The 17,252-nt window shown below is 41.2% G+C and overlaps 1 protein-coding gene across 1 annotated transcript; it reads right to left on the bottom strand.

Moving 5' to 3' along the window:
* Nucleotides 1-1,559: 1,559 nt before the first annotated feature.
* LOC106081073 (spondin-1) lies at nt 1,560-10,343 on the bottom strand. The gene is made up of 7 exons (XM_013242787.2): nt 10,062-10,343; nt 9,403-9,791; nt 9,129-9,341; nt 3,878-4,135; nt 3,105-3,270; nt 2,659-3,044; nt 1,560-2,599 (listed from the first exon to the last, which is right to left on the bottom strand). The coding sequence occupies exons 1-7, from the start codon at nt 10,240-10,242 to the stop codon at nt 1,625-1,627; spliced, it is 2,568 nt and encodes an 855-aa protein (XP_013098241.2). The 5' UTR covers nt 10,243-10,343; the 3' UTR covers nt 1,560-1,624.
* Between the last annotated feature and the right edge of the window lie 6,909 nt (nt 10,344-17,252).

Genomic DNA, 17,252 nt, shown 5'->3' with positions numbered 1-17,252 from the left:
TCAAATTCGAATTCCTTACTCCCAAACAGCTTTAATTTGAGCCCCATATTGCTATGGTCGTACATTTCACCTCTTTGGGGTGTTTTTTGGAGGGGCGACGACCCAAACACTTGGACCCACATTTGGATATCAGATTTTTTTTATAGCCCCATATTGCCATGGTCAGTAATTAAGTCCTGTTTGGGGGGTTGTTTTGGGGAAGAGGTGGACCTCCAGAAACTTGGTCCTATATTTGGATATCAGATTCCTATTCTATTCGAAAATACCTTTCCTTTGAGTTCCATATGGTCATGGTCGGTAAATATGTCCTATGTTTTGGGGGTTGGGGTGGTCACCCTAACACTTGGTCCGACAATTGGATATCAGATACGTTTTCTAATCTCAAAGAACTTTCATTTGAGTTCCATATCGTCGTGATTGGTAAAGATATATATTTGGTAGGTTATGAGGGTGGGGTGTCCCCCCTATGTTCCCCTTCCGAATTTTGGATACCAAATTTTTGTTTGTAGGTTACTAGGAGAGCACACAAAATTTCGCTTAAATCGCACTACCCATATCCGAGATCTGGCGTTTCTGAAAATTAGGGTAAGGGGGAGGGTCTGCCCCCCTTTAGATATCAAAAAATGTAGTACCCTATTTTCACCACAGGATCATTATGCACCATCTGTGAAAATTTCAAGAAAATCGGTTCAGCCGTTTCTGAGCCTATAAGGAACACACAAACAAACATACAAACAAACCTACAAACAAACACAAATTGATTCTTATATATAAGACTAGCTGGATAGGGCCCGCTCCGCTGCGCCTTCTCTTACTCCCTTATATTATCTGAGCCCTATACTGGCACGGTCAGGACAGTCCTGTTTGGGGGTTCTGGTACGGCCTTTCAGATATTTCGCCCCAGTGTGGATATCATATTGGGGATCTACTCCCAAATACCTTTCATTTGAGCATTATATTGCTATGGTCGGTAAATAAGTCCGGTATGGGGGTGTATTTGGGGGTGAGATGGACCGTCATATATTAGATTCGATCTCTAGTATCAACTACCTTTAATTTGAGACCCATATTATCATTATTGGTTTGTATTTCCATTTAGCGGGCTTTGGAGGTGGCGCGGCCTCCTGAGTATCCTACCCTAAATAAGGATATCAAATTTCTGTTTTTTAAATTATAATTTTCCTATAAATCTCCTATCTATGGGAAATTTTGTGGACCTTTCCTTTTTGTGGGAAATTTTTTCCAAAGTTCTATTTTTACCGGAAATTTCGTCAAATTCAATTATCTGAGAATTTTGATCAAAATTTAATTTTATGGGAAGTTTTGTCAAAATTTTATTTCTAAGGGAAATATTGTCAATATTTCATTCATTTAGGAATTTCGACTTGTGGGAATTTGGCTTAAATGTTATTTGTTCTGTAAAGTTTTTCTGTGTAGATTTTATTTTAATGGAAATTTTTTTAAAATTTTATTCATATGGGAAATTTGGTCAAAATGTCATTTCTATGGGAAATTTTGTCAAAATTTCATTTGTTCAGGAACATTTTTCAAAATTTCATTTCTTTACTTTACTTTATTCGAAAAATAGTTTTCTGTGTAAAAAAAATTACTTCACCCATCTTTCTTAATATCTATTGTTTTGTTTTCCAAAACGCTTTTGGCTTGCCAAGCTCCCTCCAGCATCATAACTTCCCCTATTGCCGTAGGCTCCTGCATTGGCAGGGTCAGGTCTTACGCCATCATTAAATCCTTCGGGATTGTTGAAATCTGCTCCCCCCTGTTGACTTACTCCTTCACACTGCTCCTCGCATTCTTCTAGGCGTAAGAATTTATTTCGATTTTCATCGCAATTATCCGAGGTAAAAAGTTTGCATTGCATATCCAAGGCATCATAGAACCAATAATTCTTAAGAAAGACCCTCGGTTTTGTGCAAGGTTCGTATGAGGGCGAAGGCCTTTCAAGGCAGAAACTTTTTTCGCCAGCCATATTCAAGGTATCATCTTCAATGGTTCTGATGTTAAAGGGATTTGAGTTTTCAAATGTGGAAAATTTATATGGCTCTGGGAAACTTCTGGGAGTAGTGCGACTGAAACCTCGCAAAGAGTTGCGTGGTGTAGGATTTTGTCTCAGACTGGGTTTGGTGGTATATCTATTTGGATTGCGTGTACTCTGCGGATTCATTTTCATTTTACGCTTGCGGGAATTGTCATTGTAGTTGGCTTCCAAATCTCCTGCTACAAACTGGCTCCCATCGCCGGGAGGTCCTCCCCTCAATCGTTCACTGCCATAAATATGAGTGGGACTCTCATAGATGTTTCTACCGAAATCGTCATAGCGAGCAGCTGTGGGTCTTGCTATTTGGGATCTCATGTCCGACTCATCAATGGATCCCATAAGGCCATCATAGTCTTCATCCTCAGTTCCAACATTGCCCGAGGGATTATAGCGATTTTGGTCCTCGTCATAGTCAGAGGACGTACCGCCATACATATTACGATCGTTTGTTCTTCTGCCATAGGGGGAACCTGGAATATTACCCCCACAGTAGGTGCCTTCACAGGGTTCGGTGTGGGTCAGTTCATAGGGCAGACCAGCGCTCTAAATACATAGCTGGTCAAAATTTAAAATTCTCTATATCTGCTGCCAAAAAAACCTACCTGACATTTCTCTCGGTTATAGGGATTCACATAGTTTCTGGTCTTTGTTTTAACACCTGCCCCACATCTGTTGGAACATTCAGAAAATGCCGACCATTGGCTTAGCTCACATTCAGCACCGCCATAACGTGTTGTGGGTTGTGGTCCCAAAGACGGAACGAAAGACGGTACGAAAGGCGGAGCTATAGCAGCAACGGTATCAGAACAAGGGCCATTGCATTCTTGATTTTGCCTTAGAGGTTCTTGGCAATTCTTTTTCTTGGCCACCTCGGGATCTTTGTAATCTCTGAGGCGATATTGGGTTCCGGGGCCACATTTTACATTGCATTCACTCCACTCCGTCCAGGGATGAGTGTCACACTCTAGGGGTAACTCGTTTTGGGAATCTGCAAATCAAAAAGGTTTTAAAAATCATGAACGTCCCGTTTTTTTGGAATCCCAAATACCTTCATCAAAGCATCGGCCATAGGTGCGTTTTCTAGTTACACGCAAAGTTCCCAAAGGTTTCATGGGAGCACCCGTTTTGTCATAGAATGGCGAATGATCATCACTGGGAAATGAGGAGGTTATACGTCTCACTACATCCGGTGGTATTTGGGGTTGATCGGGGGACTTTGAGAAGAAGCGAAAAATAAAATATAAAAATTTTAATTCAAATAAAAAACAACGGGACATTTTTGGTTTGACAGAGTTGGTCACATGCCCTAATCCGAGTCACCCGAATAAGTGTATTACTCACTTTAATGACAGTTTTCCCATCATGGAATCAAATGATTTTTAACACACAAACGAACGAAACTCCTTATTTTACGTGACACAGATTGAGAGTAAAGGCTGTTCTTACTCTAGAAGTACGCGAACAGACTTTTGAATCAAAATAATAGAAGGAAAACAGCTGATTTGGTTGAATCATGCGAACGACACCTGCACGTTCGAGTGACACAGCCTTAGTGGATTTGGCTGTAAGCGAAGCATCATATGCCAACACAAGGTAGCGGATGTTAACAGCTGACAAAAATTGTTTGGCAGTATACGCCATTAATGTAGTCTACTTGTGCTTGGTTTACGTTCATTATATTTGTTTACGTTTTCTCTTAGATATGACAATTCTTATAGGCATAATTGGGCAAAGTGTTCATGGGTATTTTCCATTTTTGTTTTCAATAAGCTTTGCTACCTTTTATTGAGGGACTCTGTGAGCTAATGTTTCTTTACATACCATATATGACGCTCCCGAATCTGTTCCCACATCCCAGGGATATAAATTAAGGACTTTGCCTTCAATCCAGCGGCAGTTTTCCGTGCATAGTTCCATAGAAGCCACACCCAATATCCAATCGGGTGAGGGATTTATTTTCGAAACTAACGATATCATATGATGTTTGGGTCCAACACGCACTGTAGCTAAGGTCTTGCCTTGGAAATTGGATCGGTATTTGATACCAGGAGCTTTGATGATAGTCCGAATGCTGCCACTCTGAAAGAAAAAAGTGAATTTGTTAGTGTAAAATATAAGAAAAATCCAACATCTGTTTATTGACTCTTGGGAACCTTTACACTTTGTGATTTACGAATTCTATTGGATCACATTTCTATACATATAGGTCAGTGCTGAGCACTTTGAGACATGAGCTCACTCTTTCCAAGCTCATGGGCTTATGTTTTTATAAACGTACATAGTAAAACCACGTTACACTTATCATTAAAACTTTTTAATGATTCAATCACCTGTTTTCCCTTTATAAAATCAGCTGACAAGAGCCTTAAATCGGGTTTTAAAGAGCAGTGTAAACTGTGTTTAATGTGGAATACATAGTATTTATGTGTTTATTTTGTCACCACTGATGTAGGGGTATATACTAACTGCCAAGGGGGTTGAAAGTCGGCAAGAGGGTTTACAAGGTCTCTTTTCAAACTCCATTTTGTATTTATCAGATAATGTGCAGACTTTTAGGGCCCCAGAAAGCTTACGGGTCTGTTGGTAAGCCCTCAGTTGGTCATGTCGGCCTCTGACCGGATAATCAAACTACTGCACCATTTGTGCCATATTTCAAGGTGGATTACTGTCAAGCGTAATATCGTTGTTCTGTTTTATTTGTCTTGTACAACTGCAGCATCTTGGAGGATGCCATTGAGGAATTCGTAGAACTCCTCTGGTTTTCCGCTTTCACCTATCACAAGGAGTACTGTGTCCGTTTTCGACTTTTGGATAGATTAAAGCACTTCTACGCAGCCATGCTCTACCGTCCGCTTAATGATCACGGCATTCGGTTGGTGCGTCTTAGGTACCTTCCAAGCTTGCTCTTTACTCTCGGAAGCTTTCCTGCATCTTACCGCATTTACATTCTTTTTTTACTAGTCGTCAAATTAGTTCGGTGAACGGAGGATATCCTGGGTGATTAATTCGTTTCAGCACTAACGGACCGGTTGGGATATTACCTGCCATGCTGCAAAGGGTGGGCCGCATGAGGCTTCTGGTAGGTGTTTTTTAGGGCTTGCGTGTTGCTTGTCTTTGTGCCGACTGCGTGGAGGGAGGTTAGGGTCGTTTTCATTCATTTTTCATCATTGGGGAAAACGGGTTACTTCCATCCCAAGGACTTAAGGCCTATCAGCTTGTCATCTTAAAGGCACTTGAGAGACTGTTGGATGCGTACATCAGGGATCTTCTTGAGCCTCCGCTTGTGGCTCTGAAATTCTCAGCTCCTTAGAGGAGGAAGGAGTGAAAGTGGTTGCCAATGCTTATGACGTCCTTATATTGAGTGGCGGTCGCTTTCTCTCTACTGTGACGGATATCCTTCAGGACGCGCTGAGGAAGCTGTCCAGATGGGCGAGGCCCAATCGGCTTGGCATTAACTCCAGGAAGACGAAGCTGGTGTTGTTCACGAGAAGAAGTATATACGGCGAGTTCATGATGAAGTGAAGCTGCCGCTTTCGCCGGAAGCTTAATACATGGACGTTATTCTTGACCAGAAATTCAACTGGAGAAGGAACGCTGAGAAGAGAATCAAACGGGGGCTGAATGAGTTCTTGTCATGTCGCAACTCGGTGGGCAGGAGTTAGGGACTCAGGCCGAGTACGGTCCATCGAATTTAGACAGCTGTGGTTCGGAAGATCCTCACCTATGGGTGACTGGTGTGGTACCGGGCTCACGAGAGGGTAAAGTTGTCTTCCCTGGTAGGAAGCATTGGACTGGGGATGTCACACCCTTATTGGGTCTTTCTCTCTACACCGACGGGTCCAAGCTGGATAGGGATACCGGAGTAGTGGTTTTTGCTGAATTCCTTGCGATTAGGGTCACAAAGACTTTTGGATGGGTGCTGTGTCTTTCAGACAGAGATTTTCGCGATTCTCAATGTCTGCGAGTGAATGGGTTGAAGGAAGGACCAGATCGTAAAATCATCGAATTAAATCTAGGGAAACTGCAGAAGTTTTGGAATGAATATCTGAGACGACAATTGAAGACATGTTTGAAACACGAGTGTCCATTTTACAGGAATGGGCAGAAGGATCCCTAGCACAAATGCCATCAGTTAGCTGCTGCTACATGAATGTGTCGAACTGGAGGGATAAAACGGGTAGGAGTAATGATAAGTAAAGGGCTTTGCTTAAGGTTCCCTAAAACCTGCACTCTTTCCCTCTCTCAATCTTTGGCGACAACTCAACGACGATCTCCAGGCGGAGTTTCGATGGACTAATGAAAGCTGAAACTTTGTAACAACTGAATTCGGGCTAAGAACATGGAAATGGCAGATGAAAGTGACACGTCCGAACGTAGAGGCTGTCGGAAGAACATCAAAAACCTAATGGGAAATCCTGGCTAGAATAAGAAGAGGTAGATACTGAGGAAGAAGAGGAAGGAGATCTGTATGACTTTCGGTGTTTACACTGGTCACATTGGACTACACCTATACATGATAGATGGCTGTGTGCAAGACATGTCGAAAGAAAGGCAAGATATTGCAGCATATTCTATACATAGCTTTCACTAGGCAAAGGTTTCACTATTTGGGATCGGATGTTATACCAGACTTGAATCAATTCTGGTGCATAGTTAGTTTGGAGGGCAAGCGAATAGCAACCTCGATTACTTGCCGCTTGACTTGGGAACCTTAGGTCCATTGAGTTTCCCCTAGGAAAGGTAGGAGAAAAAAAGACGGAGAAAAGCAGATTGAGATACGCAATATCAGAAATTAAAACAAGAATAAAAACAATTAAAAAGCATTAAATTTGGCCGGGCGGAACTTTGGATACCCACCTCTTCGGGTATATATGTAAACCACCGTTCGTCATAAAAATGTAAAATTTATGCTCCCATAAACATTGGGTGGTCTAATAAATACAAATCACTGTTCAATTTTGTAGAACAAAATATTGGTCTTTTTAGGAGCTATCTCCAAATATACACCGATCTGAACCATATAGGACACAGATGTCGAAAAGCCTAACGTAAGTCACTGTGTCAAATTTCCGTGAAATCGGATAATAAATGCACCTTTTATGGGCCCAAGATCTTAAATCGGCAGATTGTTATATATTGCAGCTATATCCAAATTTGGACCAATCTGAACCAAATTGAAAAATGATGTCGAATGCCTTAACACAATTCACTGTCCCAAATTTCGGCGAAATCGGTCAATAATACGCCTATTATAGACCCAAGACCTTAAATCGAAAGATCGCTCTATATGGAAGCTATATCCAATCTGGATCAAATTGAAGAAGGATTGGTAGGGCCTAAAACAACTCATTGTCCCAAATTTAGGCGAAATCGGACAATAAATGCGCATTTTATGGGCCCAAGACCTTAAATCTAAAGATCGGTCTATATGGCAGCTATATCCAAATCTGAACCGATCTTGGACCATATTGAAGAAGGATAATGAGTGACATAACTTAACTCACTATCGCAAATTTCAGCAAAATCGGGTAACAAATGTGGCTTCTCTGGGACTAAGACCTTTTATAGGCGGATCGGTCTATATGGGGGCTATATCAATATAGAGTCCGAAATAGCCCATCATCAAACTTAACCTTCCTATAGGCAAAAAAAATCTGTGCAAAATTTCATCTCAATTACTCTATTTCTATCGACTGTAGCGTGATTTCGCCAGTCAGACGGACGGACATGTCAAGATCGTCATAGATTTTTAGGACGATCAAAAATATATATACTTTATAGGGTCGAAAATGGATATTTCGATGTGATGCAAACTGAATGGCGAAATGAATTCAACTCCATCCTTCGGTGGCGGGCATAAAAATTATACCAAGCAAAATCAAAAACAAGTAAAAGCGTGCTAAGTTCGGCCGGTACGAATCTTGGAAAGCCACCACCATGGATTCTGCTAAAATATGGGGCTATATCTGGTAATAGACCGATTTGGATTCAGCACAGTTGTTGGAAGTCATAACAGAACACCGCATGCAAAATTTCAGCTAAATGTGACAAAAATTGCGGCTTTCAAGATGTCAAATCGGGAGATCGGTTTATATGGGAGCTATATCTAAATCTGAACCGATATGGCCCATTTGCGACCTATATCAATATTAAATATCTGTGCTAAATTTCTATCTTTACGCGTTCAACCGCTATCGCGATTTCGACAGACGGGCGGACGGACATGGCTAGATCGACTCAGAACGGCTAGATTGACTCAGAACGGATATTACGAATATTTCGAGGTATTACAGTCGGAATGACTAGATTAGTATACCCCCATCCTATGGTGGTGGGTATAAAAAGTAGGGAGCCAGGCGGACCGTGAATGTTTTTCTCACCGCGGAGAGTATGGTCCAGTCAGCCAATTCTGGCTCAATAGTACTCCAGAATAACAAGCGAATTGATGACTGAATGAATTCTTGGCATAAAAAGAGTGTTCAACCATTACCTAGGGTCTTTCGCTCGCAATTGGGGGCAGTGACATAAAAGATGTCCTACAGATGTCCTCCTCTCCCATTCGTCCAGCGTGACATCAAGGACTTAAAGTTGCAATGGGCAGTCAAGACTTTTATCAGCAGTGCAAAGTCATGCTTTCTTAGCACCAATATAAGCCAAGTCTTGTACTCGGCCGTAGGTACCTCGCGCCATGCAATCTACAAGCTCAGTCCACCCCTCGTTTGAGCGGTCATTGTAGAAGGCGCTCAAACCTTCCAAGAAACTGGCTCAGGGGAGGGCTTACTGATCTCGTAGCACGATCTGCGCTAATCCAGAGCCTGACAGCTCTTGCCATGATTCAAAGAAACTCCTTCACAACAACGCCAGAGCCTTATATTCAGGGGCGTAGAAGAGAAGGAATTTCAACAAAATGTAAATGTGCTGAAATACGCTTTTCGTGGTTTCTGGTTAAAGTTGTTGAGTGCGCACAGCAAGCCGCTTAACAACTAAGAAGGATGCCCATAAAGTCATGGGACGGCTTTAATCATACACCCTCTTATTCAACCTAACCAAAGCTTCATAAAATCGCACTCACCTCTGTATGATTTTTTATTTCCATTTCAAGCGATGAGCTGGAACCATGTTCGGCCAACTCTCTTAAGCCCTGGCTGGCTGCAGAACCATAACTCCAGAATGTATAATCCACACTATGTGAGGCACCAATCATGGTGCCAAAACTAGTACGCCAAGCCTCGAAAGGGAAATCTTTGGGATGGGTATTCCTGGTCCAGTTTCGTTCCAAAACAATCTACAAAAAAAAACTTTGCATTAGAAGTTTACCTGTGCTATGAAACTCTTGTTGAACTTACCTCATATTTAGCTTCATCACAAGCGCAGCATGGATCCACTGGTGGCAGTTGACTCTGTATCTCATCGACATGTTCGCGACACAACTTCTTCGTTAAATAGCCATCATCCATAAACCATACAGTTCGCTGCTGCAATACGGCTGCCTTGAAGAGCACACAATCACTGTCTCCATGATCGGGCGCCACCCAGGATACACTAATGCGATGCTTGAGATTTGTATTGCTACTCTCAATCATATTCTCACAAAGGTTACTGAATTTCGTCTCAGCCGAATTGATAATTTCAAATTTTCCCAATAACTCGCTGCGACTATTCATTTCTGGATTTTCGGCTTCCACCAGCAAAGTGAAACTCATAAATTTCAATGTTTCCGGACAGGCAAGGGAGACTTGTAGGTGAAGAAGAGAAGTAGGAGACAAGGTTTAATTAAGAAAAACATTATGATGGAAAGGATTGGTCACATATCCCTGAGCGCGGATTCAAGTTTAAGTTCAATGATACGATTCTTCGCTTAAGTTTCATGTGTACAGTCAAGAACAGGAACCTTCATCTAGATTAAATAAAAATTGTGTGTGTGTCTCTCTCACACAACTAATTGACTTGATTCCAAAAGATGTAGAAAGAGCATTAAATAAAACAATTCTATTAAAAAGCTTACTATTATACACCCTTCCTGGATGATACGTGGATGGATTGCCATCAATTAAGATTTGATAATTCTCATCGACTGGTGAACGATCTCCATTAGCTGCTTGAGGTATACGATAGCAAGCCGTTGAGCAATGATGCACCAAGGCCAGCAAACTCACAAACCCAAATGTTAAACGAAAAGGACTCATTTTAAATCCATAAGAGTATAGAGGAAGTCCTTGAAGTCTGTGCAAACACTACTATTTAACCAGATTGAGGAAGCTTTTTAAAGAATAACCTAACCGTTTGGTGTCTCGAGGGCAACTAAATTCATTATTGCCCATATTCAATAGTGTTTGGTTTGATGCTGGAAGATACTCTGCTCCATTGATTTAATTAATTGAAAACTATGTCATCTTCATTTAAAGCATCTCACTCATTCACTCGTAGACCACAATTTAATGCTCTCAGCATATTTGTTTAGTGTGTCTGCGACCAGCAGCCATCCATCCATAACCACATACTCGAGCTTAATTCTATTGTTTTGACACTTTTCAATTAATGAAGACAAATTGAATGACTTGCTTGGAGATTTGGATGGTGCTGGATTTTTTCTCGCAAGACACTGTGTGGGAAAGACATTTGAAATGAGTTTTCCTACATTGGAGGCACGCGCTACAATTGGAATTGTGTCGCAATTAATTTTGGTTTATGACTCTCTGGGGGGTGTTTGAGTAGAATTGTTCTTAGGTCCATGTAGAAACCAAATATGAGCTTTGAGTGAAGAGAGAGGTTGAATGAACCTCTGGGTGAGTAAACAATTTACTTGAAATCACATAAACAAATCATTTAAAATTAAAATGCATCCACATACAAAAGTTTATTGACTGATTTGCTGCCTAGACAATTGAAAATTAAGATGAAACCGTAAAGAGGAAACTGCTTTCGTTGGGATAGGCCATGTGGGAGTAGAAGGTTATGACCTTCTGAAATATTTCTTGCTTGCTGAAATATTTCTTGCTTGCTGAAATATTTCTTGCTAAGTTCGGCCGGGCCGAATCTTATTTACCCTCCACCATGGATCGCAATTGTCGAGTTTTTTTCCCGGCATCTCTTCTTAGGCAAAAAAAAGGATATAAGAAAAGATTGCTATTAGAGCGATATCAAGATATGGTCCGGTTTGGACCACAATTAAATTATATGTTGGAGACCTGTGTAAAATGTCAGCCAATTCGAATAAGAATTGCGCCCTTTGGGGGCTCAAGAAGTAAAATAGAGAGATCGATTTATATGGGAGCTGTATCGGGCTATAGACCGACTCAGACCATAATAAACACGTATGCTGATGGTCATGAGAGAATCCGTCGTACAAAATTTCAGGCAAATCGGTTAATAATTGCGACCCCTAGAGGCTCAAGAAGTCAAGACCCAAGATCGGTTTATATGGCAGCTATATCAGGTTATGAATCGATATGAACCTTATTTGACACAGTTGTTGAAAGTGAGAATAAAATACGTCATGCAAAATTTCAGCCAAATCGGATAAGAATTACGCACTCTAGAGGCTCAAGAAATCAAGACCCAAGATCGGTTTATATGGTAACTATATCAGGTTATGGACCGATTTGAACCATACTTGGTACAGTAGTTGGATATTATAACAAAACACGTCGTGCTAAATTTCATTTCAATCGGAATAGAATTGCGCACTCTAGAGGCTCAAGAAGTCAAGACCCGAGATCGGTTTATATGGCAGCTATATCAAAACATGGATCGATATGGCCCATTTACAATATATAAATAAGAAGTATTTGTGCAAAATTTCAAGCGGCTAGCTTTACTCCTTCGGAAGTTAGCGTGCTTTCGACAGACAGACGGACGGACGGATGGACGGACAGACGGACGGACATGGCTAGATCGACATAAAATGTCGCGACGATCAAGAATATATATACTTTATGGGGTCTCAGACGAATATTTCGAGTAGTTACAAACAGAATGACGAAATTAGTATAACCCCATCCTATGGTGGAGGGTATAAAAAGAGAATCGAACGATGCTATTGAATGTTGCCAATTGCCTACTCATCCACCCACACAGAGTTAATTTATAGATAATTGTTATTTGAGTAGTTTAGTATTTTATGCTGCACGCTGGTATTCATTGAAAGTGGACCCCTTGGGTTCGAAACAAAGGTTAAAGCCATATTAGGACACATATAACGACTTCTAGCGGGATCCCATTAACTGAACCGAAACACCTGTAGATAACCGAACTATGACGATTTAAAAGCAGAAAAAACTTGAGTTCGCCTATTCTCGGCTTCCACCTGGGATAGCTCCCGCAGAAAAAGATATATCTATACACTTTCACACTGACACTATGTTGACCAGCAGCGCGACTCGGCAGTAGATCATATAAAATTTGAAGTTAATATAAGAAAAAGCAACAGAAAAGTGCGGGAGGATAGAGCAATATCAGCAGTCTAGCCTATAATGGAATCTCTGAGCCGGAGGAACTCCAGGACCATGTAGGAATCTTAAAGAAAAACTAGGAAAAAAACGAGATGGTAGGATTGACCATTAAGGCACTAAAACAACACTTTCCCTTGAGAAATAGCACTGAAACAAGGGTTTGCCTAAAAAGACTTCTAAAATTACAATTACCCTCGGGAAAGTGTACAAACGGTACCATTTTCCCAGAGAAAGTGTACTAAAATTTACTATTTCCCTTGAGAAAGGGACCCCAAAAAGTAAACGGGTACTTTCAGTAGGGATCTACATTTTCCATTGGGAAATGGTAATAAAGCTTTATTTTCACTTAGGCAAGGGTAGCTTCATTCGGGAATTACATTTTTCCTTGGAGAAGAGTTCTAAAAATACTTATTCACTGCGAAATGGTACCAAAAATACAGTTTCACTTAAGAAAAGGTAGTAAAACTAAGCTTTCCTTGAGAAAGTGTACTAAAAGTAAACTTTCCTTGAGAAAGCGTACTAAAAGTAAACTTTCAAAAAAGGTACTAAAATACAGTTTCCCTTCAGAAAAGGGAAAGGGAACTAAAAGTACTCTTCCTTTTGGGAAAGGGTACTAAAAGTACTCTTCCTTTTGGGAAAAGGCACTAAAATTACCCTTCCTTTTAGGAAAGGGTACTAAAATGGCCCTTCCTTTTGGAAAGGGTACTCAACGTACCTTTCTTTTGGGAAAAGGTACTCAAAGTTCCCTATCCTTTTGGGAAAGGGTATTAAAACTACTTCTTCCCTAGAGAAAGGGTAGTGAAATTTCCTTTTCTCAAGGGAAAGGGTACTAAAACTTACTTTTTTCAAGAGAAAGGGTAATAAAAATTCGCTTTCTCATGAGGGAGGGTATTAAAACTACCTATTCCCAAGAGAAATGGTGCTAAAACTATCATTCCTTTTGGAGAAAGGGTACAACAACAATCCTTTCTTTCATCAAATGATACTAAAACTACCCTTCCCTTTACCAAAGAATACTAAAAATGTCCTTCCATTTATCAAAGGATACTAAAACTGCCTTCCTTTTATCAAAGGATACTAAATCTACCCTTCCTTTTGGGAAAGGGTACTAAAACTACCCTTCTTTTGGGAAAGGGTACTAAAGCAACACTTACTTTTTTGGGAAGGCGTACTAAAACTATCTTTCGTTTTGTGGAAACGGTGCTTAAACTACACTTTCCCTTGGAGAAGGGTACTAAAGCTGCGCTTTGTCTTGGGGAAGGATACTCCAGCCACATGTTTTCCTTGAGAAAGAGTACTAAAAGTAGACTCTCTTATGAGAAATGCTATTAAAAGTACACTTCCTTTTGAGAAAGTGTACTAAAACTGTCCTTCCTTTTGGAAAGGGGACTAAAATTACTCTTCCTTTTGGAAAACGGTACAAAAACTATCCTTCTTTTTGGTATACGGTACTAAAACTACCATTCCTTTTGGGAAAGGTTACTAAAACTACCCTTTCTTTTTGACAAAGGTTACTGAAATTTCTCTTTCTTTTGGAGAAAGGTACTTAAACTCTCCTTCCTTTTGGGTAAGGGTGCTAAAATTTCACTTTCTTTTGGAAATCGGTACTAAAACTACCATTCCTTTTGGTAAGCGGCATTAAATCTAAACTTCCTTTTGAGAAAGGGTACTAAAACAACATTTCCTTTTTGAGAAAGAGTACTGAAACCTCCCTTACTTTTGGAGAACGGTTCTAAAACTGTCCTTCCTTTTGGGGAAGCGTACTAAAACTACCCTTTCTTTTGGAAAACGGCACTAAAACTACCCTTCCTTTGGGGAAAGGGTGCTAAAACTACGCTTCATTTTTAGGAAAGTGTACTGAAACTTCCCTTCCTTTTGGAGAACGGTACTAAAACTGTCCTTCCTTTTGGAGAAGGGTACACTAAATTACCCTTCCTTTTGGTAAACGGTACTAAAACTACCCTTCCTTTTGGGAGAGGGTACTAAAACTACCTTTATTTTATGGGAAAGGGCTCTGAAACATTCCTTTCTTTTGGAGAATGGTACTAAAATATACTTAACCTACTTTTTCCTTTGGGAAAAATTACTAAACCTACTCCTTCCCTTGGGAAAGGATAAAAAACTACGATTCCTTCTAAAAATGGTACAAACATTACGTTTTCTTCCTGGAAATGGTACTACAACTGAGCACTCCTTCGAGAAATGGTCCCAAAATTAACCTTTCTGTTTGAAAACTGTACTAAAAGTGCGCTCTTTCATGGGAAATTGTACTAAAACTATGCCATTTGTCAGGAAATGGAAAAAAGTTATGCTTTCTTTGGGAAATGGTTCTAACCTTTCTCTTACCGAAGGTTGCAAAAACTAAGCTTTCATATGGGAAATGGTGTTAAAAATATGTTTTCTTTTGAGAAAGGGTACAAAAATTAACGCTTTTGCTTGGGCAGGGGTGCTGGAACTACGGTTATGCTTAGGAAAGATCACTTAAACTACGATTTCCCTTGCAAAGAACTTAAATTGCCCTTTCCTTTAGGACAAGGTACTAAAATAATACTTTCATTTGGGAAAGGGCACGAAAACTACACTTCCTTTGGGGAAAGGTACAAAACTTACCTTTTCCGATAAGGAAGTGTACTAAAACTGCTTTTTTTTAAAAGAAAGGGTACTAAAACTACCCTTTCCCAAAAGAAATGGTAATAAAACTACCTTTTCCCAAGATAAAGGGTACTAAAACTACCCTTTTCTTTGGGAGAAGGGTACTTAACCTATCCTTTAATTTGGGGAAGAGTAGCGAATTCTAAAACTTGGGTTTGCTTTGGGAAAGGTTATTAAAGGGTTCTTCGAGAAAGGGTACTAAATAAAAAACACCCAGCTAGTCATTCAGCTCTACTGAAAGCGCAAATTTTCTCATGAACATTCCAATAGGGAACAGGGGCAAACTTCTCACATATCAATGAGTGCTGTTCGATTCAAGTTTAAGCTCAGTGATAAATGAGTCCGAAAGACGTGCCGCTGTGGGACACGTTTGAGGGGAATAGTTTTAACATGGCATTGTACCTCACAAATGTAGACAGCATAAGGAAGGAATAATTCCCGCAGAAATTTTTTTCTGGTGTTCTCGCCAGGATTTGAACCCATACGTTCAGCATCATAGGCGGACATACTAAACTCTGCATTTCGTTGGCCTCCATCTTTCACCTCAGCACTACTGGTGAACTAAATTCACTGGTGTTATTATAAGGTAATGTATTAAAGCTAATTGCTCCAATCGATATTCGACCGATATTTTAGACACATCATCTTCTTCGGAATTTCGGTCAGTTTGATTCGGCTGGACAGTGTCTTCCTGCGGTTGTCGAAGGATGCGAGGTACCTAGGCATAGTCCTCGATTCGAAACTGTCCTAGAAGAGGAACACCGAGGAACGAAGCCGTAAGGCACTGTGCGATTTTTACTCCTGCTGTAGGTTGTTCAGTAGGAATACCCCTAAGATGATTTCTTGTATATATACGACCATCGTGAGGCCAGTACTGACCTATGGAACAATGGTATGGTGGAATGCCTAGAGAAGAGGACGCGTGCGAGGGAGTTCGAGAAGGTACAGAAACTGGCCTGCCTCGGGGTCACAGTGGCACTGAGATCGGCACCGCAGGCAGGCCTGGAGGCGATGCTGGATATGCAGCCCATTGAGAATTAATGGAGGGCGAATGCTGTACTTGCTGAGATCTCAATCTACACTGATGGCTTCAAGATGGAGTCAGGTACTGTCTTTCAGGCAGAGGTCTGTGCCATTGTAGTGGCCGCTAGGGAATTTTACCGCCCTCAAAACTCTGAATCTATGTGGACAGTATGGCGGCGCTCAAGGCCTTGTGATTGAGGATGGTGAGGTCGATATGCGTGGCTGATTGTTTGGAGTCCCTGGATATGCTCCGGGCCTGCGATGTGACGCTGACATGGGTTCGTGGGTATGAGGAATTCCAGGAAATGAGAGAGCGACGCGCCAGGCGGACTAGTCAACGATCTTGCCTACGTGCCATTTGTCGAGCTACTGAACACAGTAGAGGGGATGGCCAGGGCGGCGTCGGGGGCGAGATGGACCTTGGTGGATGGTTGCCGTACTGCAAAGGCGCTCTGGTCTGTCATCGACAGGAGGACGACGAGGAAGTTGCTGGCGTTCGATAAGAGGTCGATGAGTACCTTGACAAAGGTTATACCCAGCCACTGTGGCATAGGCCGCAAGGCGTCGAGCATGGGAATACCGCACAATGTTTTTCTGTATAAATTGCCTCGATGAGGATGAAGAGGATACTATTGAGCACTTGCTGTGTCCATGTCCGGGTCTGATGGAACGTAGGCTCTCCTATCTGGGCAGTCGTTTCTTCTGTGATCTGTGTGAACTTGCGAATGTACCTCTGGTAGGTCTCTTGAGGTTTGTTGAAGGAACAGGATGGTTCTGACGGGGGGTGCCATAAGCTCCGGCGTAGGTACATCCCTGCTTGCGTGGGGATGGCCGTTTCTGAGGTCTCACATCTATTTTCTCTTTCCTTTCTTTCTGGTGCCACAATGCGCCAGATTGGCCTCCGAGTGAACTCACCTTTGGTGGGCAACCAACTTAACTTAACCTAACCTTGGGTAGGCTGTCTTTTAAAAGATAATATGGAATTAGATGCTCTCAAAGAACGGTTTGGCTATGGCTAAATTTAACTTTTATTTTTTCTTTCTTGAAAAGCGTATTTCCTGTAATAAATA

Source organism: Stomoxys calcitrans, chromosome 5 (genome assembly GCF_963082655.1).
Source record: "Stomoxys calcitrans chromosome 5, idStoCalc2.1, whole genome shotgun sequence".
In the NCBI taxonomy this organism is placed as follows: Eukaryota; Metazoa; Arthropoda; class Insecta; order Diptera; family Muscidae; genus Stomoxys; species Stomoxys calcitrans.
The sequence above is the reverse complement of the archived record's forward strand: the minus strand, read 5'-3'. Positions and strand labels throughout refer to the sequence as shown.